The sequence below is a fragment of the Gopherus flavomarginatus genome, chromosome 9 (assembly GCF_025201925.1).
Source record: "Gopherus flavomarginatus isolate rGopFla2 chromosome 9, rGopFla2.mat.asm, whole genome shotgun sequence".
Taxonomy (NCBI): Eukaryota; Metazoa; Chordata; order Testudines; family Testudinidae; genus Gopherus; species Gopherus flavomarginatus.
The window spans coordinates 3,941,272-3,966,477 of record NC_066625.1 but is presented as its reverse complement, the minus strand read 5'-3'; the positions used below and the strand labels follow the sequence as shown (position 1 = coordinate 3,966,477).

Sequence of the window (25,206 nt, the reverse complement as noted above, 5' to 3'; positions counted from 1 at the left end):
TGTCATTGCTGAGTGACTCTTCGTGACGTTGGCTTTTCTTCCACATGGCCAGCTCTAGAAGCTTTTCAGGCTAAAAAAATATTCTGCTAGCCCAGCCCTGACTCAGTGAACACTTGTCACCCACCTGTTCTGCCTCTACGGAGTCTGCCCTTGTGCTCTGCTTGCCAGTTGCGGAGTCGGTTTGCAGAACTTGTAAGGAAGTGAATATGTTTTAACAGTCAAAAGGTGCGAGGAGGTACTGGAACCTCCTATATGAGACACTCAATTTTTTTTCCTAGAGCAACAATGAGATCGCTATTCTGTCGAATGAACATGGCTCCTATAGATATACGGAGTTTCTGACTGGCTTAGGGAAGCTCATTGAACTCAAAGATTGTCAGCCTGATAAAATTTACCTTGGTGGTCTGGATGTGTGTGGGGAGGATGGTCAGTTTACCTACTGCTGGCATGATGACATTATGCAAGGTAGGACATCCCAAGTAAAGGGTTACACTTCTTGGGGAACAGGAATGATGCCTTAATGCACAAGTCAGCGGGTCTGTACACCTTTAAACTTTACCCTGTGGTGCCAAATTGCTTCTGCGTTCAGGGTGTGGTAAAGAGAGGGATTTCCTACCAGCTTCATGAGTCTGCCTGGGCTCCCTTTCCATGTTGTTCAATATGTTTAATCTTCTGCACTGATGACTTCGGAGAGGCTGACACACACATTTATATTAGGCAAAAAAAATCTCGCATTTTACTCTGAACATACAGACCATATGAGACATGGGTTTATGTCCGTCCTTGTGTCAAATCAGCCTTGTTTCATGGGCCACTGGAACCCAGATGATGTATTATAGCAGCAACGCACATTGAAATCGTGCCAGTGTTTCTTTAGAGAACGATATTTAAAGCTGAGTGCTGTTGTCGATGTTAATCTCGTAACTGGGTGTTAACACAGCAGCATCACACAATCGGCAGTGAAAATAAATACATTCAAAAGTCTATAGTACTTCATTCTTTCTGTACGCAGCAGAGTCTCCTCATCTGTGCTGCTGTGGCCCTACAGAAATTACTGTAAAGGACTTTTTCCTTAAATCTCTCTTGTATATTGAGATAAGTATGCTAATAAATGTAAGCTAACTCTTGTGGGCCAGATCAGCCATTTTGGCCCTGATATAACTGGAAGCTGCTCCCAAGTTACACCAGTTTCAGAAGTCCCAGAGGGTCTTCTCCACGGCCGGAGAATTGGCTATAGCGTTGTGCACTCTGACACGTCCCCAGTGCAGTGCAAAGCATAGGATGGGGTCTGAGGAGCTGGCCGACAGTGTTCAGCTCTTACAAAGCAGCACAGATTTGTCAAAGCAGCACAATGTGAAAGTTCAGCTGTCAGTTTGACTTTCAGACAAATACCATCTACAGAACATTACTGCTGTAGGACCATAGGTATCCTATCAATCTCTGTTCCAGCATCACCTGCAGTAAAGTTGTTAGTTGCATCTCCTATTTTCTATCCCAGCTTGTTTTTGTGTGTTTGATTTTTTTTTCCCCCCTCCTCCCCCAGCCATTTTTCACATTGCAACTTTGATGCCCACGAAGGATTTGGATAAATATCGCTGCGACAAGAAGAGGCACCTTGGGAATGACTTTGTTTCCATAGTTTATAACGATTCTGGTGAAGACTTTAAATTGGGAACAATCAAGGTATAAGAATTTACACTTGGCTCTGCATATAAATAGGGCCCTACCAAATTCATGGTCCATTTTGGTCAATTTCACCATCATAGGATTTTAAAAATCATACATTTCATGATTTCAGCTATTTAAATCAGCTCTGACGGCAGCGCAGAAGTAAGGGTGGCAATACTGTGACCCCCTAAAATAACCTTGCAACCCCCCCTCCGCAACTCCCTTTTGGGTCAGGACCCTCAATTTGAGAAACTTTGGTCTCCCCCATGAAATCTGTATGGTATAGGGTAAAAGCACACAAAAGACCAGCTTTCACGGTCTGTGACGCGTTTTTCATGGCCGCGAACTTGATAGGGCTGCCCTACTTATTAAACATCTGTTGGGCTGATGCAGCTCACTGGAAAGCATCCAAAGATGAACAAGACTTTCCACTTGCATGTCAGCAATGGGTTCTTTGTAAAATTGTTAATATCTTCGTGTGTTGTCTAAAGCTGTGACGCTAATTCAGATATTTCTTTGGGTGGGGGCAAATTCCAGTCCTGGTCTCTCCCCCCCTCCTCCCACAGGGACCCTGATTCTCCTTCAGCCAGAGAGTCTTCGCTCTCTGTTACCCACACAGTGCATGAGCCAGTGCCGCCAGGAGTCAAGTTCTGGGCAGACTCCCCTGCGCTCTGCCATACAGGAACAGACAACCCATGCACCAGGTCACAACGCCACTCACTGACATTTGGCTCTGCCTGCATGGAGGGGCCTCAGGGTCATAGTTCAGTGGCATTGCAACCACGCAGCCAAGCAACACTCCAGACCACTCTGTCAACAGCTGTACTGATTTAGTACAGGACCCCCGCTTAAAAGTGGTCGGACCCTGGCTTGCACGGCTCCATGGCCTGTGGAACTTTTTAGCGAGTGCAAATACCTGGGGTGGGGGGAATGCTTCCCCTCCCCCAGCCTCCTAACTGGCGCCGCTGGTCTAAAGACTATTCGGTTATGAATTGGGACTTTTAACTTGCTGTATTCAGACTGCATCAGTGGATTGCATCTATAGATGTCATAATGGTTGCCAGTAAATATGCTGTAAGTGTGTGTTATGCTTCTGTGTTACAATATTTTGTTTCCTCCCTAGGGCCAGTTCAACTTTGTGCATGTTATAATCACACCGCTTGACTATGACTGTAACCTGGTGACGTTACAGTGTCGGAAAGGTAGGGTTAGTTCTCGGAGAATGTTTCTACTGGTTCGCACGACAGCTTCCTTAACTTCATTTGAATGTTTGTACAAGTCACTAGGTGGTAAAACTTTAGAATCGTAGAAATGTAGGACTGCAGGAGACCTTCCCCTGCCCTGAGGCAGGACTAAGTATTCAGAGCCAATCCTCTGCTGTAATAGCACAGCCCATATGGGCATTTTACCTAGCTTAGGTAGACCCTTCCTGAACTATGATTTGTACTCCCAGTAAAGCTTTCCGTCTCCCTTTAGAGGAGCCCATTAGGAGAAATGCTCCAAAATTGTGTCACCACCTAGTATTGGGGGATGCAGCCAATCAGTAATTCTTCCCCACTGGACCATAAGACAGCTATCTTCTAGTTAGGGGGATGCATGGAGTCCCAGCTGGTGAACAGAATGCCCCCATTTTGGCTTATTCTCTGCACACCGGTATAGTTACACATTTTTTTGGCAGGTTGGAGGAAGAAATCCTGGTGGCTAGTCCCCCTCCAACTTCCTTCCCCGCAGTGCAGTGAGCGGCCCTTGAGAGCTGGACATGGCTCCTCCTGGCTCTTTTGAACATCAGTTGGAGGGGGGTCGCAGCTGTTTCAGGGCTTACTCTCTCGTTTAGGGCGGCGTGTGGGACTTTTACAGCCTTACCAGATCCCACATTGATCCCCAGCATGTATAACCAAGAGGCCAACCATACACCCACACCCTGCCCACAATGCACTCCTCTAATGAAACTCCTTCCAGCCTGAGAAACATAGCTATGAATATTCTGCCCCTCCCTCTGTGTTTTGGGGGAATCATGGATTATGACTAGTGTTCCTGGGAAAGGCCTTCTCTATGGAGCAGTCAGAGCTTGGGAGCCCCCAGAGTATTGCACCCTTGTGCCCTAAGCAGTGTTACAATAGAAGCTATAATACTTTATGGAGACCTTTTTTTCAGGGCAATTGATTGGAGAGTAAAACGTACCCTGATTTCTCACTACCTTGACTCTAATACTGGAAATCCTCATGAAGTTGAATGTGTCACATCCCAGTACCTATAATTACTGGCTGATTCTGGCTTTTCGCCTTTTAAAGTGACGTTCTTTAAATCTTTTCCATTTTAACATACAGACATGGAAGGGCTGGTGGACACAAGTGTTGCTAAGATTGTCTCGGATAAGAACCTGCCGTTTGTAGCCCGCCAGATGGCCCTGCATGCCAATGTGAGTACTGTCTGGATTCTCTTCAAGACTGTTACCTTTCTGCTAGGATCACGCTCTGCCACCCCAGGGACATTAATGCAACTTTGCCAAGAAATTAAACTCTGAGAGCTCTTTCCGTTGAATAACCAGTTGAGTCAGATTTAGCATCTGAACATCAGACTGAGTTTAACTTCAACGACTAAACTAATTATGTTGTGTAAACAATTTATAACTCTTGTTGTCATGGGACCTGTGTTTAAAACTTCTTTTCCCTTGAATCAGATGGCTTCCCAGGTTCACCATAGCAGATCGAATCCTACAGATACTTACCCATCAAAATGGATAGCGAGGCTACGTCATATCAAGAGGCTCAGGCACCGGGTAATTCAAATTTGTTTTTCCTTCCCTGACATATTGCACATCTGGAACGCTCAGCACAAGTAAGCACAATTATTACTATCTGGAGAAAACAAGAATGAACTGTCAAAGGCCTGTGAATAAATTAAAGGGATGTCGTCTTGAAAGCTTAATGCTTGTCTACGCTACAGGGAAAAGTTGATCTAAGCTATGCAATTTGAGTTACGTGAATAGCGTAACTCAAGTCGACATAGCTTAGATCTACTTACCGCGGGTTCCACACTACGCGACGTCAACGGGAGACGCTCTCCCGTTGACTCCACTTACTCTTCTCAATCCGGTGGAGTTCAGGAGTTGACGGAAAAATGATCTGCGGTCAATGTAGCGGGTCTTCACTAGATCTGTTAAATTGACCACCGATGCATCGATCGCCATGCGTAAGTATAGACAAGCCCTCAGACTAACCAAACTCTAGTGAGAATGACGTGGGTAGATGGGGTTTGAAGCTACAGGCAGCTAAAGAGCCCTCCATTTCCATTGGCTACAGTGGGAGTTGAGGACACCAGGTCCTGCAGGGTTGTGCGTGTGACGCAGTGTTCAGATGCAAGTGGCAATAGGGGGATCTGTACCTGCTAACATACCGAGGGGGAACTGTAGGGATATCCTGCTGACCTGTTCCTCTGTGACGTTCTTTCAGATCCGAGAGGAAACCCAGTACCAGACACCTGGCTTCCCCCTGATGCAAATGCACCCTTCTGCTCTTACTAAACCCCCTCCCCAGGTACCACAGGACCCAGCATCAACCTATGAAACTGGGCAGAGAAAGAGGCTGATCTCCTCGGTGGATGACTTCACAGAATTTGTGTAAATCCCCATGTGATCAGTGTCTTCCCTCTGGCATGCAGCCGGGGGGGGGGAAGAGGGGAGTGAACGCTCTTGACCCTGCACACTAATTCAGCACTGCCACAGGGAGACAATGGGGACTTGGCAACCTCAGTGTGGCTGTTACCTTCGTGTGAACTAGTTCCTGGACCGCCATGTGACTGATAGACATCGTCGTCTTGACTTTGAGTCGCCCACCATCATGAAAAGAGGATTTTCTACCCTAGCTGGAGAATCCCAGAGTGGACTGAGCCTATAAATTTGGTCTTTATTTGGCTAGAGACATGAAGTGAAGTTTAAAGGTATCCATCTCTGCTAGCAGCTTTCTTGTAAAATTTAAGCATTTCTCTAAGCAGGAGCAGGCAAAGCAGCAAGCCAGGATACTGTTCCGCACTCATCACTTGGTGGGACGATGCAGAAGCAAATGGTGTTTTAACCCAACCAAATGAAAGCTTCAGTCACAGTCTCTGGACACTTGGGATCTCCATTTCCTCTACATGGGTGGAAAAGCTCTATTAGCATTCGTGAGAGCTGCATGCACTTTCAGACTAGTTCTTAACACCAGCTCTAATTATAGGGATGTCCACTAGCTTCACAAGTTACCTGTAAAAACTGCAGCTGCCTTTTTTTCCCAGGAGATCTCCTTGCTTGATGACATCTCCATGCGTCTCCCACTCCAGTGAAATTGTTCTCTCAGACCTTAATGATATAAGCAGGGAGATGTCTGCAGGTCAGTGGAGAGGCAGAATGGTAATCAAAGCTGGTATGGAAATCGCTGATCATGAATAAACTGGCTTGTAATGAAGACTCCGTTAAACCCAGGATTCCAAAGACAATTTGGGCCAGTTTTAGAGATTATGAGCAAAGGATTTAGCTAGAGGCCCAGCCTTGCTTCTAGTGCAGTCAATGGCAAAGCTTCCTTTGACTCCAAGGGCAGCAGGATGGTCCCCAAGAATGTGGCCAGGATGCTGGGAAGTAACTTGACCCGTTTGTGCATATTCACACACTGCTGAAAAGCACTCTTCAGAGAGGTGAGTGGACCTAAGTAGATAGCCCAGTGTGTGACCAGGGTGCACTTGACTGGTCTTTAACCTGTTCTGTAATGTGGCCTTGCCAGAAATCTTTCCTCAAATGCAAAATTTCCTCTTCCCTTTTAAATGACCCTTGGTTCTGGTTGGTGGCAGCATCGCTGTATTGGACTTGTCATATGGTGACGGTCCCACCTTTGGAAGCCAGCAGTTTGGATTGTATGTAAAGGGTCCTTTTAATGCAGGTGTGTGCCAGGCCTTTCAGAAGTAGCATGTCTTGTGGTGAAAGATAACGGGACACTACACTACCATAATGGGAGAAGCTATGTAAACTGGAACGTACTGTGACTACTTTATGGTGTGCTCTTGTCGCTCCTCAGTGACTGCTGTTTTCATCAAAACGAGTGACAAGCTCTTAATTCGCTAAACAAGATGATAAACTCAGTGACTGGATAACAGTAGTTTGTAGTGACTGAGTAACTTCTGAGTAATTTGAATGGAATTGAAGGCAAAGCAATCAAAAGCTGGAATTCTTTGGGAGACTTTTTGGAGGGAGGGAAAGGGGAACTAATGAACAATGCAGGACTGTCCATTAACTCATGTGTACATCCTGTTTTGCGTGTTTATGAATTGTAAGTGAAATAAAAGTATTTGTATGGTTACTGGGTTCTTACTGGTGTGGGCAATCTCTTGTGTTGCATGTCAGAATCACTCCAGATGAATCTCCTCCATTTTCCCTCTGACCTATGAAAGGTGTTTGCTACTAGAGCTGCATTTGTCCAAAGACCAGGTACAGGATGGGCGGCAGCAGCAGGACAAACTCCCACACTACCTTGCCAGTTCGCCTCAACCCCGATTGGGAGCGATGGCTAGGAATAAGTGTAGATTAGTTCTCATGGCCCGTTGGCCTCTCAAGACTGTCTTTAAGGAGGCCAGTGATGAAGTGTAGACCTGTGTCTGAGCAGCACTGGACTGGGAACCTATGGACTCCGTTCCCAGAAGCACCACTTTGTAAAGTTTTTGGGTGCTGCTACCTGGAGCTGGATTTGAAACAGTGACACAGAAGTAAGAGGCTGACTCCCCTCCTATGAATTTTTCAGATGTTAAAATACATAATGGTATGTAACCATTTGCTGCAGTTGCAGGAATGCTGCTGTTTCCCAGTGACATACATGGAGCCACATGTGACCTACGTTGAGTCCATGTGCCAGATGCATGCTGAGCCACAAGCTAGCAGCCGTGAGTCTCTTTTACATGGAGCAAATTCTGTATTCGTTTTGAAGTAGAACATCTATCAAAGATCTCAAAGCTCCTTAATGAAGTAACATGGATTAATTACCCTGCTACCAATTTGTTACCAGTAATCAAAACCAGGTATTTTTCATGGGTTTGAATTTACTCAGTATCTGAAGTTGTTGAGTTGGACTAGCTCTGAAGCGAATAGCTTTCAGACCTTTCTGTCTTACTGCAGCACAGTACCTCCCTAGATGCATACTTCAGACAGTGGTATATATGGAACGCGAACAGGCAAAGAGGATGTCATGGCACCTTCCAGCAAAAGCATAGCAGACACTTCCTTAGCAGTCCATGGTTTTTTATTTGACATTGTCGTTTTGAAGAAACATTCCCATAGTTACAAAATAGGCTATTTTGTTTGCAAATGTAACACTGACCAGAAGGCAATATTTTGGTGCATTGGTCCTGATCATCCATTGCTACAAAAAGCATTATATAGATTTCCCACCCGCCAACCTTCACCCCTTAACTAGCTGATAGGGTTCTTCTGTATTAAGCAGCTTGATACTATTGCATCATTGTGAGACTTAAGGCAATAAATAAGAAACCATCTCTTCGTGACTATAAACACAAAATATACATTCAAGAGTATCTATTAGTTAGGGATGCAAGTCAAACGTATTGCTGTAGACAAGGAGTATAATCTCATGACTAATAGTTCTGGCTGCAGCTAAGCTCAGCTTTCGTATACTTGCTACCTTAACTGTGACACTTCAAGGAACCCCATGCTTGTGGCTAGCGGCTCTGTACAAACAAGTGCTCCTCTGAGAACGATGATAGCTTTAAAGCTGTGTAACTGAAGTGTCCGGCTTTTCGGAAACACCCGTGTGGGCTCTAGAGCTGCTCCACCTACTGGGATCCAAGAACAGTAGTAGTAGGGCAGTTGTCCTAACCCATCTTTGCTCTTCTACAGTTAGAAGAAGCACTTGGTAAGACTCATTCACACCACCATACACACGTGCACACAGCTAGCTGAATAAGAAACTCATTCACGTTAAGGCCTAACTTGAGAGAAACTTGGCTCTTCACCTTGGGAGCATCCTAACTTTAACCTTTACTGCCACCTACAAGCTTACGAAAGGCCGTGCCAACCACTTTGGCTTTGTTTGCTATCATCTCTTAACTTTACAGTCCCTGCGTTAACTGTGTTCAATGAACCTCCTCTGACAGAGTCTATTCACGGCTTTTGTGGGAGAGGGGCGTCTAAATACACTATCTGCTGTAGCCACACTAAAGCTGACAACAAATGTCTCATTTTTGCCGTTTATCTCTTCAAGGTTCTATTAGACTTTCAAAGCCCCTGGCAATTAATTGATACATTCAGCCTCAGTACCTAGTCCCTGCAGATACCATTTAGCTCTTGAAAATTACAGTTGGTTGAGAGGCCTCTCATCTCAGATAGATGGTAACCATCCTCCAATACTATGTTTTTAACTGTTATGTCTACGGCCTGTCCTCTAGACCACGTGTTTAGTGGAGCTGTAAAAGTGGAGTCTTTGGCTGGCCAGCTAATTCTGTTCCCTGCATAGGGGTCAGACTCCTAATCGGAACGACTAGAGCAATGCTATCTAGTTTAGTGGGCAATTGTTTTCATCCATGTGGGAAGCTGTTAGCAGTCTTGTGTCATATGAGCATGGGTATTTATAATCAGGGAGGATCATTTTATTGTGTTCTCATCTGTCCTGGCCTAGGCTGGTGATCTGTGATCTCATAAACATTCTTGCAACGTGGGAGGGAGACTCTGTGGTAATATTTTTTTCCTAAACTGCACTCCAAGCCCTCTGTCCTCCAGGTGCTATCTTCCCAAATGAAAAAGGGGGAAGCGAATTGGTTTGTTCAGCTGGCAGAGCACGCTGACAGATAGGTGGTGCTAGTGGCCATGGGAATGCTGAGGTGAAACAAACTTGGTGAGGGTCTCATGTTCACTGCAGCATTGGGCAGGGGAAGTGTCCGTCTTAATTGTAGAAAAGACCTAAGTGTGGAAAAAAGTTCCTAGAGCTAGGGTAGGAAGGATATTCGAATAGTGAAATTCCCACTAATATAGAACTAGACCTTCCCTTACGTGAAATACCTTATGTAAGGCTCTTAGAGGCACTCGTCTGTCTTGTGCTGGCTTTCCCCCCACCGTCTGGACATGGTGCTAATTCCCTGATTTGTTAACAGTCGACACTCATCATCTGATTTCTAGAACCATTTCTCCTCTTGAGGCTAACCTTCCCCAGACCCAGACACTTCTTACATTAGAAAGTGCGCTGTATGTAGAAAATGGAATTGAATCACAAAGAATCAGTTCCGAGATACCCTATTATCCCATTACCACTTGTTCTAAAGAAAGCTATAGCAGGCATGTTGGAATGTTCCTTAATACAGTAATACTGGTAGAAGTTTGCCTTTACCTCCAGTCCTTTCACGCTACTTAATTCTCAAACCTTTCCTCCAAGAACCTCCAAAACTTCCTTGAAAGAGTAATCAATTAAAGGCAGAAGAGGGACCATTAGATGAGGCTGACCTGCATAACACAGGCCAGAGGATTTAATCCAGTTACCTCTGTACTGAGCCCAAAGCATTGGGTCTGTCTTACAACCTCCCCCTCCTTGCAGTGAGGTGAACGAGTAATCCCTATGGTACAGCTAGGGAAAAGGACTCCTGGAAATTATGACTTTGAGCAAGGTGTCACAGCACATATTGTAGGCCTAAAAAGGCTGAGTCCTGGTTACTGTCAGTTAAATCTCACACCCCTTCCCTTCTAATTTGATAGAGGAGCCTGTCTGCTTCATTTTTTTCCCCAAGCATGGGGAAAATCAAGTGAGTTGCTAGATTTGTCAGTACAGACTGCACTATGGCTCTTGTGTGTTTATGGGATACACCTCTCCTCTAACACTGCTTTGTTTCCAAAGCCGGGCATTGGGAATCTAGCAGAGACTTTGTGGTGAGTACTTAAATGGTGGCCATGCTGTCTGTAAAAAGTAAAGGGAACTGGGGTTGTTAAAAAGCAGTGGTTAAATAGTCTGAATGTGCCCCCACCCACCCCCACTCCTCCCCAAAAAACCAAAGGGCAGATGGATTGCAGTAAACTCAATAGCAAAACCTGCCCCTTGCTCTGGGTTCAGTTCTTGTAGCTGAACTATCCTTCTGGAACAGTTGTGGTGGTTTTGTTGGCCCTGTTTTCCTTAGTGACTGTAGTACCTGCAGCTAAGGGATGGGTGCCCATAACGTCCACCTGCCATTTTCCAGCTTGTATCCTGCCACTCCAGATGCCACTTCCAAAATTCCAAACACTTAACTTTTGCCTCCGCCCTGCCCTAACCACAGCTGTTCCATCGCCTACGGTTCCTGCTTCCGTTTCATTCCATCTGTGCTCTACTTACCCCCTGGCTTGCTGTTCTTTTGTCCCCTTCCTATCACCACCAAACCACCTTGCCATTGTAAAGAGAACCTTCTTTATACATCATACTAATCCCTCCCCCACGCCCTCTGCAACTGCTTCCTAGTTCTGTGCTCCACACAACTAACTCAACAAGTATAAAACGACAAGAATAACTTCCATGGACGTAAACCCCAGGCCTGCTGCTCAAATCTCCACAGAGAGGGAAGCACGTGGGGAGTGCAGCACAAGGAAAGTCAGCCTGGATCCAGTCTATGGATTGTTGGAACACAACACTGTGTGCAAACCATCTCATGCACAGCAGGAGAGAGGCATCAGGAGCTGGAGAGCGAGAATAAGCAGCAAAAAGGTAAGAAGAACTAACTCCAATGGAAGTGTCTTTAGGGAAACCCTGTCTCTAGCCTTTGTAGAGTTACTTAGCAGGAAAGGTGCACAGATTTCCCCCCATAGGGCTCTCTCCTCGCCTGGATTAGGTAGTTGCAATACTTGGAAAGGAGAGCTCTGTTACAAGCCAAGTGTCTTCTAAGAGTGACAGCAGTGGAGGCTAGATGGAGTCTAACAAGATGCTGTACCATGAACAATGGCCCCTGCTAATACTGGCCTTTGGTTTCGAAGAACTCCCTAGCATAATGTTACCTTTCAAAAGCTTTGAGCAAGATGTAGGGGGAACAACAGCTAGTGCATCGCGAGAGATCCCACTGCCACTCAGCTCCACTGGTTGGGCCAGCCCGGCCCGCACCTCATCTGGCACAAGAGCACGCACGCCACATGCACTCTGACACCTAATACTTTATATACAACAAACATTCCTGGAAAGAAGCACTTAATACATCCTTTAAATAACTCTGACAACAGTGTTCTGTCTCCTATCTACATGTGTCAAACATGGTACCGATGCTATGAAAATATAGCAAATATATACATTTCAAAACCCCATATAAATTACTTACAATATACATAACACGGAATGACAAGGGTGAGGTGAACACAGGCTGGCCAGGGGGTTTCCATGGGCACTAGCTGCCAGGGAGATTTGGCTGATGGTAGCACCACTTAGCATAGCTGGAAATAATTTACATAGGCTGTGGCTGCCTAGAATAGGTGCAGTTGATTGTTACCCACGCCAATTTTCTAAAAGGGAGTACCTGCCATGGCAGATCAAGCATAGCACAGCTGTAGCTTGATATACTGTGGATTACAGTGAAGTGGGGAGTGGAAGCCGTTGGAGTAGGAGCGGATACATCTTCCTGTCCCAGACAGAAGCAAACCAAGAACCATCTGCCCCTGTCTCTCACCACCTGCCTCCACCGGCAGGTGGCTTATCCCCTGCGTCACCTAGTGCATTTATTTTTTCAATGCATTTGTTCCTTTTTGGAAGCTCCTAAGAGTGCTGGTGAGTAAGTTTGAGTGTTATGAGCTGGCACCCAGCCCCTGAGGCGGGGCTGCAGCTGGGGATGGTTCACTGGGGAACTGCGTTCACATTACCGTTTGCTCATTTCCGTTTATGGTTTTGTTTTACAAAAAAAATACTGCTTTCATGATACATTATTCCATTCTCGTTAAAACGGTCGCATGTGTCATTGTTAGCCAAGGAAAGCATTGTTAAAGTGCTCGGCAGTACGTACAAAAAAGTAAACCAAAAAAAAAATACATATGTCAATACATTCCTTCAACTGTAAAACCCAAGTAGCCGACGAACCGTACTTACTTACCCAGTCAATCCACTGGCTGGGGGATGATCAGTAGCTAAAGGGGAGCTGGGCCGGAATGGAGCCAGCATGCCGGCAGCCCCCTCTCTTACCAATTAAAAGAACCCCCCCTAGGTCTCCAGTACCTTTTTGGTTGAACTGTCACTAATTGCCATGTCCTAAGACTGGCTAGTTATTGGAAGCAGTGGCTTAATGTGGATTTCATGGTCATTCATATTCTTTAAATATTGAATTTCTTTAAATACAAATAATAATACCAAATGCTGGAGGATACTACGAGCCAATACTGGAAACTAACTGATGTGGGTGTAGATATTGTCTCTCTCTATTCATGGCAATACAAATATTGAATTAAATAGCCCCCTGAAACCTGTCGTTTCCTCCACCCACAGTGTGTCTGGTCTATGAATCCAAAAGTCCGTTAAACCTTAACTACTCGCAATTTCAGCTCCTCTCTTCCCATTTTGGCGCAGCCAGCTGAGCACGGGAAATCCTGCTTGAGTTGCTCCTCGCACCATTCACGTTACTTCGCAGCAGTTCTTGATAAAGCAACTGAACAATAACAGGCCTCTGCTTTTGGAATCTGTTCATTTTGTTTGAAGCTAGGGTCCCTTAACAAGAGAGATGCTTCTTTTTAATATTGCCCTGATTAATGTTGCTTTTCCTCTTGCTGCCAACGCTAAATATGAGTAGGAGAAACCCCTGCGGCTTCTCTCATCTGGCCACCTTGGTGAAGCAGGGTCTCTTGTCCTGGACTGAAGAGTCAAACAGTCTCCAATGAAACCAAAAAGCTGTGAAACCGTCGCTAAAGTAAACAGGAAACGGAGGCACCTAGGTAATAGAAGCTGCCAGTATGTACAACACACAGTGGCTGTGTCCATCTTCATTAGGCACTTGGGAGGCTCAGGACAACACCTGTACTCTTAGCCACGCGTCCCGAGGCGGCAGTGATGCTGCTGGCATCTAAGCTGGCCAAGAGCCCAGGAAGGCACAGTGGCTCCCCAGTCTTTGGTGTGGCATGAGTGCTTCAGCTTTCCACGCTGGTTCCCTGCGACTCCTTTCTGGCCCCAGGCTGTGGTGGAACCCTCTCGGGCCACATTACGAGGATCTCGCCTCCTTCCCAGGGGTGGCGCAGTGAGGTATTTTCCCAGAGACACTGCACGTGGTCTCCAGTTACTTGATGCTGGGGTGGACCCTGTTCTTTGCCCGCAGTGGCTTTTTCTTCCTGACCGCTGGCGCCGTGGTGGCATACGTCTTGTGCGGGGAGAGCAGAGAAGCCACGCTGAGGCCCCTACTGGCTCGGACTATCCGGCTGGGCACACAGCCTGTGCTGCTCTGCAGGGCACCCAAGGTGCTGGTGGGAGGGGAGGGCAACAGAGGGTCTCGGGGAGGGTGCAGGTCGGTGTTGGAAAAGTTGTCAGGATAAAGTCCCTGTGGCCCCTGATCTGTGCAACCCAGGCGGTACTGACTCAGCAGGTCCTCAGTCATCTGGATGTACTTCATCCTGGTCCTCCTGCTCTGTGAGTCCTCCAGCTGCTGCTCCATGCGGTAGACATCCTCTGTCACCTGGTTCACTCGGTCAAACTGGGCCAGCAGCATCTCGAAGAGGGAGAGGAGCCGCTGGACATCAGCATCCACCTCTGAGCTCTCTCTGGTGCTTAGCAGCAGGCTGAGCCCGTCCAGCTGGCTTGAAGAGGTGGAGGCCCTGGAGCTGTCGGAGGCTGCGCTGGGGGTGGGACCCCGAAAGGACTTGTCGCTGGAGGATCGGGATGGTAATGGCTCCATCCCTTCAAACCTCACCTTGTGCCGAAACTGGAAGGGAAGGGAGAGCAAAAGAGGGTTAGTGCAGAAAACAGGTACTCGTGAACCCTTGCCTGTCGCCCTGAGGGGCCCACTCCACCCCAGCAGGAGGGATGGGAGTGAGCTTTTCATGTCAGCCTTGAATGACTATCTCCAACTGCAGAGGGCTCCCCACTTGGCCTGGCCGGATGGTGGAGTGACCCAAATGAGGGGATGGGGGTTTATATATCCACCAGCCTGATTAGAAACCAAACTGAACAGTGGAGGTGGCACAAGATGGACATGCCAGGGACGATGCTGGAGGCAGTCTCTGCTCCAGCCAGCCAGGGCATGCGCACTGCCACCAATCCTCTACCTGGGACACCAGCTATTGCTGCCAATCCTTCCGGCTCCTGCCAGTAGTAGCCCATGACCCATACTGCTGTGGGCAGTGGCCTGTCACAGCTTGCCCCCACCCCACTGCCAACTGCAATGAGGGAAACAATCAGTGTTTGTATTGCCGGTGAAAACACTGCAAAACCATGCACCCAATGCTGCCCCCAGGGGACCTGCACCTCTGGCCATGATCCACCAGCCAGGAGCCCGGGCCTCCCCCTGGCTAGCACACTGCACAGAGGTGGAGGGTGGAGCCCTGTGGGACTGTGCACCTACTTCCTTGACTTTGCTGAAGCCCATCCACAGCTTCAGCCTGCGGACGAAGAGCTCCACCATCTCGTAGTCCTGGGGCTCAAAGGCTGGGCGGTACAGCTCAAAGTTCATCTCCCGGTAGCTGTGGACAAGCACTGTGGCGAACAGCCTCAGCACGATCCACATCTCCAGGACGATGTAGCTGGCGCAGAACAGGTAGTACAGCCCTGAGGGCTCGGGCAGACAGAGCCGGAGGTTCACACTGCCGTGGACTGCAGCCACGAGGAGCAGGAGGCTGCTGCTGAAGCTGTGGAAGGATTCTGAGCAGGAGGAGAAAAGCTGCAAAGGAAACGGGTTTCAATGAAAGGCCATTGTCTCAATGGCAGAGTGGCCATATTACCCCTTCGAGACTGCCCGTCGGTTCCAGACCTCCGAGCACCTTGCAAAGGGAGGCAAGCAGCAGCATCCCCCGCTGCACCTGCTTCACCTATCAGCTACAACGTTGATGGGCTGCCCCTGTGCTCCCTTCCAATGGAGCCTCAAGGAGTTCTTGGAGTTTCATCCCCATGGTCCCGCAGTCACTGATGCCTCTGCTGCAGGCTAGGAAGGGGCCAACTGCAGTGTGGCCAGATGAGCTGAGACTCACTCACGAGAATGCTCGGGCTTGGATCGGAGCTGAGGTCTCTCTAATTAACCCTTCCCTTTGTAGCTAACCAAGTAGCTCTCCCTCAGCAACCCACAGCATAGGGTGCGTCTTGACTGTATAATACAAATCAATGTTTACCAGGAAGCCAAGCTGGGTATAAGCAAGGACGAGCAGCGCGAAGGCCAGCCCTGCAGCAGCCAGCTCCTTCATGGACTTCCGCAGGGTTTTGCCGAACACGGACCATTGCCGGACAAAGCGCAGCTGTTGGGCAGCCTGAGACCAAAGAAGAGATGCCAGGTTTATACTCGTGTCGATCAAGCGTTTCTGGGGTAGCTTTCCACCCTGCACTGTTGCAAAGAAACAGACACTGCATGCCCGGTGTTCAGAGTCCACTTACACAGCTGGCATGTGGTTGATGAAGGTCCACGTACCCTCAGTCTGTTTTCAACCCCAGCCACTAAAATATCTGCATTGGCTTAAGCAGCCCTCGGTTGAGGGGTTTGAACTCATTTAAATAAACACAGCAAACTTCAGAACAAGAGTCCCCAGCGTGTGCTGCTCCTGCCAGCCGCCTGGGCAACGATTACGCTCTGCCAGTCTGTTGCCACGTTGGTCCCCTCCCCAAACGGTGGGCAAAGTTTTTATCAGTGACCTGAGAGCCTAAAGCTGTCTGCACGGCCCTGTGCTTCAGACTATCGAGACGTGACCTGTTGTGCTGCGCTGTCTCTCCCGTGTGACTGCTGGGGGTGTGAACTAAAAGGTACCTCATTCATGTTAATGCTTTGTAATGTGTCTATTGGCCTCATACAGCCAGGCTCTGGTTAAGGGAGGGGTGGACGTTTCCGCATTGAGGGTCCCTTGCAGAGAACGTCCTGCCAGCAGCCCTGCCTCTTTATAACAAGGGAGCTCTAATTCGAGTGCTACTGTCTCAACTGTAACAGCCTGGCCTAGGACGGGGGAGGCTTCAAAGGATAAAACTCACCCCTTGTGTGGCTCTCTGCTGGAGCACAGACCAGTATAACGGCTAGGCATCTGGTATGTAGAAACCGGTGGCCAGCATACTAGGCCCCTATTGTTGCATTGTGTGGGTATGCTCCCTGTCTGTCTTTTCTGACCCTGTAAGGTCTAAGGAGCAGGGAGTATCTTTGTTCTATTTGTACAGCATCTAGCGCACATTTCTGGGGGGTTGCTTAGTGTCACCAGCCCTTTTCTGAACAGCTAGTTTGCAGCTGCACTTAAGCTACATCTCACTACCATTACTAATTCATTCATAGTACCAGGGTCCCAAGTATGTAAATCTAGTGAAGAGAATAGGGTCAAGTTCATCTCCTATATAAACTGGGGATTGAGCACTATGTAATTTAACCCAGGTTTATAGATCAGAATATTATAAGAGTTGGTGTATTGCATTATACTGTCTGAGGGCTCATGGACAGATCTTCAAAAGGGCTCAGTACCAACAATCAGATTTTGGGTGTGGCTGGGAGCTGAGCTCTTTTGACAATTTGGCCTGCGAAGCAGAGTTCTCCTTTGAGAAGTGAGCGAACATGACTCCATGTTTGTGTTTCACTGGTTCCATACCTGGTTGGTTGGTTTACACAAATGGGCATCTGAAGGTCACCTCTTCATCTTCAAGGCTGGGTTTTGGAAAGTGAGATGGCTGGAGTTCTTTAGCTCTACCGCAGTATCATAGGGTCACAGGACTGGAAGGGACCTCGAGAGGTCTCTAGTCCAGTCCCCTGCACTCATGGCAGGACTAAGTATCATCTAGACCATCCCAGACACGTGTTTGTCTAACCTGTCTGTATTACTCTTAATAAAGGAGAGACGAGGATCTAATTACTACTCGTGCTCTGGAACTAACACTGCCCAGGAAAGGAGGCCTGGGACAGGCGTAGCTGACTCAAGTGTTACTCCAGCTGCATGAAGTGTATTTAAGACCTAGCCATACCTCGCAGCAGGCCCACTGCCTTACCTTTAGAGTCAGCAGGAAGAGAAGGGAGGCGGCCAGGCTGTTGAAGACTGAGTTGAGGAAGGCCACCTGGTAAAAGCTGGTGAAACCCTTGCGGTTCTTCAGATACTTTGCCCACTGCTGGTCAGCGAGGGTGGCTTGGCTCAAATGCACTACCACGGTGCAGGTGGTCAGAAGGATGAGCAGCCATTGGCTGTAGCTCCCAAACCAGGCGAAGTAGGCCCTGCCTTCCTTCTTGATGAAGAGGGATTCAGAGACCACAAAATAGACCACAAATGCCATGAGGAAGACCTGTAATGTAGGGGAGGAGGAAGAGTTCCACCAGAAAGAGGTGGGTTGCAATTACAGACCTGCAGTGCTGTCAGTCCTTCATCATGGCACTGCCCACTGGCCCCTTGGAGCAGTGGCAGGGCCGTCGTCCCGTGATGGCACAATGGGGCCCATTCTACTGGCCTTTAACTCCCATGATGATGTTATGGCTGCAACCCTGCCACTGGAACATGGGGCCAAATCTGTCCCTGGTGGAACTCCGTTGACTTGCTGGTGGTAGGTAAGCACTGGAGTGTGAGACAGTCTCTCCCTTTCTCTGGCTCCTGAGGGGCCAAGTGTGCTATCACCACAGTGCTCCCAGCCCAGAGAACTAACTTAGGACCAGGCCTCACCTTCGAGCAGTGGTGCGCTGAGTTCCTGTTAGACCCTCAGGGCCTGCCAGCCTTGGGTGGATGAAAGCACAAGGCTCCATGACCCTCCCCCAGGCGCCTAGGGCAAACCCTGCCCAACTGGAAGCTCCTGGGAAGTTGGGGTTTTGTCTGTCAGAGGGCCCTGCCCATGCCACAGCCCCAAAGTGCCCCTCATCGGTACACAGGCCTCATCCCTTAGCAGTCGTCCATGAGAGGAGAGGGTGAAACATGTCTGGATTCTGCCTGAGGGGGGATTTTTCCCTCTCCCACCCAAAGAACTCCTCCAAAAGGGAGGTTTTCAGTGACTGTATCCCTTGTACTAGAAGCGGTGACCGGGGCGTGCGGGCTTTGGGCCTAGCAATGGGGGTGGGAAACCATCAGCCAGGTGACTCTGAGCCATGGGAGAAGGAGGCGCAACTATTCTCCTGAGCCAACAGCACATCCTAAAAAGGGGGTCCCCGACAGCCCTTCCACAGCACAACTGTCAAGCGAGTCTGGGAAGTGGGCTCATAGCAGCAAGCAGAACAGGGCTGAATAACTCTCTCCGACAGCCAGATCCCAGTGATGTCCATCCACTGTGCTAAGGTTGCGACTGAGAGCAGGGCTGCGAAGGAGGGATAATTGTACCAGGACCCTGAGCGCAGGGGCCCCGCAAAAGCCTGTAAGTGGTATGAACGGGGGTGGGCCTAACAAAAGTGATGGGAGCCCCACATTTCTCTCCACAGGCCTGACTGAGAGGAGCAAGGCTGCTGAACTGACCATCATGACAAGCTGCAGCGTGACTCCCCCACTGAGACGCAGCAGGGGGAAGGGCCCCACTGTGATGGCGGCCACTGCTTGCCCCGCCGTGGGGAACTCCAGTTGCAGGGTGACGGCAGCGTGCAGGTCCACGCTGGGGTTGTACTGCGTCAACTCCACAAAGACTGCTCTGCTCCTGTGGGGACAGAGAAGCGAGCAACGGTGTCCGTCATGTCAGGTGGCACCATTTATTAGGGGCTGCCAGAGCAGCTCAGGGTCTGTCTGAGGCCGGGTGTCCACCATGAGTGGATCTGAAGCCCACCAAGGAACCACGGAGGGGAACACATCCTGCCTGCCTTGGTTGGATAGACACAGCCTGACAGCGCACCTGCGATGAGGGAAGATAAAGGGGGGTCCTCTGAATAATCACTCCCCCCAAAAAACACTTCTAGGCTTGGCAGACAGCACCTCAACTCCCTGCACTGAAAAATACAGATTAGGGCTCGGTACCGTTCCCAGATTACAGCCAAACTCAGGGCTCCTCCCTCCACTGCCTTGCCAGCTGCTTACATGTTGTTGATCCAGTTGTTCTGCTGAAGATAGTCCACGTGCGCTCTGCTCTCCTCCAGCGTGGCTCCCAGCTCCTGGATGTAACCTCCACTGTCATACACAGAGACATAGCCCCAGTACCAGACTCTGCAAAAGAAGAGGAGCCACTGGTTGCATTTTGGGGGTGGGGAGTTGCTGACCTGGCATCATAACTCAGGCAGAGCCAGGAGGAGTTGCATTGTTTTACTTTCCGTGCAAACGGAGGATTGAACTGACTTACGGTAAGTGTCTTATTTAATGCATCTAGGGCATGTGAGAAATTACAAACAAAATCCGTAACAACTGAAACGGCCCAAAACAGGCCCTAGCTCACCCCCCTCCAAACCCATCTTGAAACACGCCTCCCAGAAATGAGCCAGAGCCAAACAAATGCTAGAACGGAAGCTAAATGAGCACAGACCCAGATTTTATACCTGTTTCCTGAGCCCCTCTAACCGGCAGTAACAGGACGCTACCACCAACATGCAAAACTTTCCCTTGCTGAGGTTTTAACTTGCTCTGTAACTCACTCCTGCTCTCAAACAGTCGTTTTGAAATATCTGTATCCCCGGCACCTGCCTCCTCTGCATTGGCAAAGTACCTCCCAGTGGCACTCGCTTAAACACACAGAGCTCCACTCTATCTTCCATGCAGTGTGTGTGCCACAAAATAGCAAATGGGGCTGCATGATTCGTGCCAATCAAACTGCTAAGGAGCACAACCAGCTGGCAGCTGGTCAGAACAGCACTAGGCCTTCTGTATTGTTCATTCGGTTGGCTCTCAGGGGCAGCAGTTGGTTGAATTGACATGACAGCTGGAAACGGAGTGGCTGTAAGAACCCAATACTGTGACTGGATTTTGCAGCCAGAACAGGAAATGTACATGTGGAACGCGCAGCTTCGTACCCTGCTAGGTCAGGCGGCGAGTAGGACCACGTCTGTGTTAAATTTACAGATACCCTCTTCCAGCCAACAGCATAATCGCCAGTATTAAAGCTGTTAGACTCGTACGTGCATTTCTTCGCAGCAACAGATGCATCCGTCCCGCTAAGGAAATTGTGAATAGTATCCAGGCATTCTGCTGAGAAGAGGTCAGCATCATGTTATCTTGGCAGTGACGAGACATAAGACTGCCTGCGCTGGGGTGTTTGCCCCCTATCTGAAGGGGTTCAGGTACCTTGGAAGGGGTTATTAACCTAGTGGACTGCATCTGGGGGAGGACTAGGCTGGATAGACAAGCGCTAATGGAAGGTGAAGTTCAGCTGAGCAGCTGTAGCCTGGGCTGGTACAAAGCTAGGAAACCGAGACCGGAAGGGGTTGCTGGGGAAGGAGGCTGCAGCCACTCCCTGGCAGTTGGGAGCTTGAGTCAGACCCGAGGGGCAGGCCGAAACACCAAGAAAGAGAAGGGAAGTAAGAAGGAGCAGAGGGCAATAGCAATGGGGTTTGGAAATAAGCAGACAGTCGTTGCTGGATAGCGGGTCCCTGTGCCAGAACCCAGAGAACTGGGCAGGCCCAGGCTCCCCTACCAGCCACTGGGGAAGTGGCACAGACCGGGAATTACAGAAGACTGCCAGGTGGATTGTCCAGTGGGATTTAGCGACCCTAGAAGGGAAAAACTACCTACTGACTTGGCTGGAGGGCTGAGTCACGGAGAGAGAGCACCCTCAGTTCTGGAGCGTGAGACAGGCCACAGGCTGAGTGAGTGATGGAAGCGGGCGCTGCTCCAGATGAGAGCTGTTCCCCAGACCCAGCCACCACCCGTTACATGGCCATATGAACGTCCCAGTGCAGAAACCTATTCGTCTACAGCTTCTCCCGCCTCCTCCGTAACTGAGCTACTGGGCTGAGCACTGGAGAACGTGAGTCAGGTGGCTCAGACTTTGCTCCTTCTTGGCTCACCCCATCCTGATGGCCGACCACCCTGGCTTGTTGCATCCTGTCTGAAATCGGGCAGGGCCCGGCTCTTTGGCTTTTGTACTATACCTGGCATATGTTCTTGGGCGTAAGGATAACCAGGAACAAACCTGCAGCCTCACTGGCCAAACGTCTGCAGAGAACAGCGCTGTGCAAGCCGGCTACTGCAGGGCTAGAAAACTAGAGCCGGCTCTCAGCTTTGTCCCTCCCTGTCTAATTGATCTGAATCTCTTCTGGGAGGTGCCACTACTTCCAAACGAAAACAGCGGTGTCACCAGGGACGCCGGCAGCCACGCACCTTCCTGCAGGCGGAGCTGACGCAGCCGTGGCACTCCCAGCATGGTGCTGCAGCTTTCTCGCCCCGACTGGTTATTGTAGAGAGAGGGCAACAAGACCTGTGACATCCACGCCCAAAACTCATCGGATCTGTGCACGCAGGGAGGAGAAGAGAGGAAAGTTCATCTGGTCAATGCAGAACAAAGTGTCTCTATTCAGCCCAGCCCCACGCCCAGCTCTGGTTCTGAGGAGTTCTCTGTCTGAAAGCTTGTATCCTGCCACTGGGGGGAGACTGAGTTTTGGAAAGGTGACCTCCCCTGCTTTTCAGAGGCCCAGCTGCTCAGCCAGAGGCAGGCTTTATTCTCCAGACTGCTATCCTATCCCCTGAGAGATCACACAGTATAGTCACCTGGGATGCAAAAACCCTACAAGGTAAAACTAGTCCCCCGCTTCAGTATATTCTTACAGAAGATTGGGCTGAGAAAGACCTGTCAGAACATCTGATCTAGTTCCAGGCCAACGCACAATTGTTCTCCAGTGTTATACTCGAGTGATTTTATCCAGCCTCGCTTCGAATGAGCGAAGAAATGAGGCTTCTACCACTTCCTTTGGGAAACTAACCCACAGTCAAAGTGGATCTGGCCATTAGATCTAATTTTTCCTTTTGTTCAGTTTCATCCCATTACACTTTCCCTGTGTCGCTCTAACCTCACAAAATAAGTGTCCCGCAGAAATCTTTTGAGCCTGATTCTCATTTACATTAAAGCCACTTCACAGCATTCTTGTGGTGTAAAGAGGCCTTCAGCGGGGTGTAGCCACACATCTGCTCCCACGGCAAGGCCCCTTTCCATGGCCAGTGCAGTGTAAATGAGAGCCAGGTCCCCCTGTAACTAGGAGCTGAGTCTGCTCTCATTCAACACCACTTTTAAATCAGTGTAACTGTACTGACGTCAGTGGGATGACTCTTGACTTCTATCATTGTGAATCAGATGTAACATGGATTCTGGCTCTAACTTTGCCAAGTCTCATTTGTCTATGGAACAATTAAGACGGCTGACACAAGGCCAGAACTAATTCCAGGAAAGCAGCTCTGGTGCCCTTCTGGACAACAGGGATGATAATGGCCTGAAAACCCCACCAGGAAATCGTCATCTGGCTACGAGCACCAAGGAACGGTAGGTTTAATATTTATAGAATAGATTATTATTTTTGGTTTTCATGCGCCTCTTTATTGCTAAATCTTCTTTAAAGCTGTGGTTTTTAAAGGTCGTCTCAGTCTGTCCTGATGCTGCAACTCTGAATTCGTTGCTCAGATACCAGAAAGAGAAGTATAAACTGATTTTTTTCTCCATTTGTATAGCTCCTTCCAACAGTGGAGCTCAGTCCTTTAGAAACATTAATGAACTAAAGCTCACAGAATCCCTATCCCCATTTTACAGATAGGGAAATGGAGGCACCAAGCAATGAAAGGACGTGCGCCCCAGGGAAGGTGTGATGGAGGCAGAACTAGAATACAGATCTCCTCCTGAACTCCTGCGCTGGATGTCAGTCATAAAACCATCCTTGACCTCCCAAGGTGAATTTCTAAAATTAACATCTGGCAACTCAGACACGTACATTATAACCTCAGCACTGAGGATCTTGTGCATCCCTGGGTGCCTAATGATGAGAGAAGGAATCCGAGCAATACAGTTAGTGAAGGGACCGTCTCTCCTGTCTTTTGACACCATGAGACTGGACGCACCAGTGACTGTCCCATTCGAATGGGAGCAGTGAGGGCTGTAGCGACCACAGATGATTCGCTATTTGCATGTGTGTAATTTGTGACATGTAAAGAAACGCATCTGCTCACTGACTTCCAGTGCGAACCCCCCAGTGTTCAGCCTGACGCTGCTTGCCCCAGAGGATGGAACAACCCACAGGGCTTGACGCTCCGAGCCCCACTGGGGCTTCACAGTTACCTCGTGATGCGGAGGAATTCCTCACCGCCAAGCTGCTGCTTGAGGGAGCTTTGCAAGAGGAAGGCCCTGCCGTTGCGGGAGGCGTCGCCGTAGTTGGTGAGCAAGGTCACCAGCAAGAACAACATGTAGATGAGGAAACTCTGGCAAGCAGAAAACAGAGGCAGGCGGTAAGGGGGCTGCTCTCAGCCTACGGCACGGCGCCCACATTGGTGGGAGCAGGGCTGCTGAGCATACGAAGCAAGCTGTCCTGCGCCCCAAGGGCTGGATCCTGCTCGCCTTGGATGTCAATGGCAAGACCCCCATTGGGAGCAGGAGCAGGCCCCAACATCCTGGTATGTTGTTTTTCCGTATGGGAGCTGCCGTTAAATGAAATCCAGACCCAGATCGTGGCCTCGTAACAATTTTTTTTCTCAAACCAGCCATGTTCAAGTCAATACAGATTGCACAACATCCTGGCGCGCTCTGTGCTGGCAGCCCTGCTTATGTAACAGCTTCCCATTTAGAGGGGTTTCCGTTCTTGAAAGGGATAGCACCCAGTTCAGCACAGCACAGCTTCTAAACGCTGGGTGTGTTGCTAGCACCAGTTGGAAATATTAACAGTGAAAGATCTTTAAAGCGATGGAAGCTCCTTTTTGCAGCTGGTTGGCTGTCTGCATTTCACTGGGCCTGTTCCCGTTTTCTTATGCCCAAGGCCGGAGCTGTTGTGTCTCCAGCCCTGCAAGGGAATGCTTTGACCCCAAAACCAACTGATTTCACGGGGAGTATATAGTTCCATTCCTTTTGGGCCTGGTCTACACTGGGGCAGGGGGAGTTGATCTAAGTTACACAACTTCAGCTATGGGAATAACGTAGCTGAAGTCGACATACTCAGATATACTCACCGCAGTGTCTTCACTGCGGTAGGTCAACAGCTGACACTCCCCCATCGACTCCGTCTGCACCTCTCGCTCTGGTCGGGTACCAGAGTCGACAGGAGAGCGCTTGGCAGTCAATTTATCATGTCTTCACTAGACACGATAAATTGACCCCCGCTGGATCGATTGCTCCAGAGGTAAGTGTAGACATGCCCTTAGATTTGGAACCCCACCACCTAGCTCAGATGTAACGCATTTCAGCCACAGATCTCAAAGCATTCTAGAAAGGTGGTCAGGATCATCACTCCATTGTTCAAATGGGGAAACTGAGGCACAGAGCTGGGAAGGGACTTGTTCAAGGTCACTCAGCAACCCAGTGGCAGAGTCAGGAAGAGAACCCACGTCTCCTGAGTCCCAGTCCCATGCTC

General features: G+C 49.1%; 2 protein-coding genes across 14 annotated transcripts in view; one reads left to right on the top strand and one right to left on the bottom strand.

The window, feature by feature from the left end:
- Positions 1 to 6,995, top strand: part of TSC2 (TSC complex subunit 2) — a 57,863-nt gene extending 50,868 nt beyond the window's left edge. For all 13 annotated transcript variants that reach the window (XM_050968759.1, XM_050968757.1, XM_050968758.1 and 10 more), the window contains 6 exons: positions 279 to 465; positions 1,544 to 1,683; positions 2,792 to 2,870; positions 3,996 to 4,087; positions 4,349 to 4,447; positions 5,121 to 6,995. In XM_050968759.1, the coding sequence (XP_050824716.1) occupies positions 279 to 465; positions 1,544 to 1,683; positions 2,792 to 2,870; positions 3,996 to 4,087; positions 4,349 to 4,447; positions 5,121 to 5,291 (768 nt within the window). In that variant the 3' untranslated portion in view covers positions 5,292 to 6,995. The remainder of the gene's footprint in view (positions 1 to 278; positions 466 to 1,543; positions 1,684 to 2,791; positions 2,871 to 3,995; positions 4,088 to 4,348; positions 4,448 to 5,120) is intronic.
- Positions 6,996 to 10,678: 3,683 nt separating this feature from the next.
- The window catches only part of PKD1 (polycystin 1, transient receptor potential channel interacting), a 137,092-nt gene continuing 122,564 nt past the window's right edge, over positions 10,679 to 25,206 (bottom strand). Inside the window, exons 38-46 of the mRNA XM_050968755.1 lie at positions 23,925 to 24,064; positions 21,986 to 22,113; positions 20,680 to 20,854; positions 19,757 to 19,882; positions 19,208 to 19,382; positions 17,772 to 18,059; positions 15,935 to 16,069; positions 15,175 to 15,489; positions 10,679 to 14,535 (exon numbers count right to left, since the gene is read on the bottom strand). Coding sequence (XP_050824712.1) covers positions 13,897 to 14,535; positions 15,175 to 15,489; positions 15,935 to 16,069; positions 17,772 to 18,059; positions 19,208 to 19,382; positions 19,757 to 19,882; positions 20,680 to 20,854; positions 21,986 to 22,113; positions 23,925 to 24,064 — 2,121 coding nt within the window. The 3' untranslated portion in view covers positions 10,679 to 13,896. The remainder of the gene's footprint in view (positions 14,536 to 15,174; positions 15,490 to 15,934; positions 16,070 to 17,771; positions 18,060 to 19,207; positions 19,383 to 19,756; positions 19,883 to 20,679; positions 20,855 to 21,985; positions 22,114 to 23,924; positions 24,065 to 25,206) is intronic.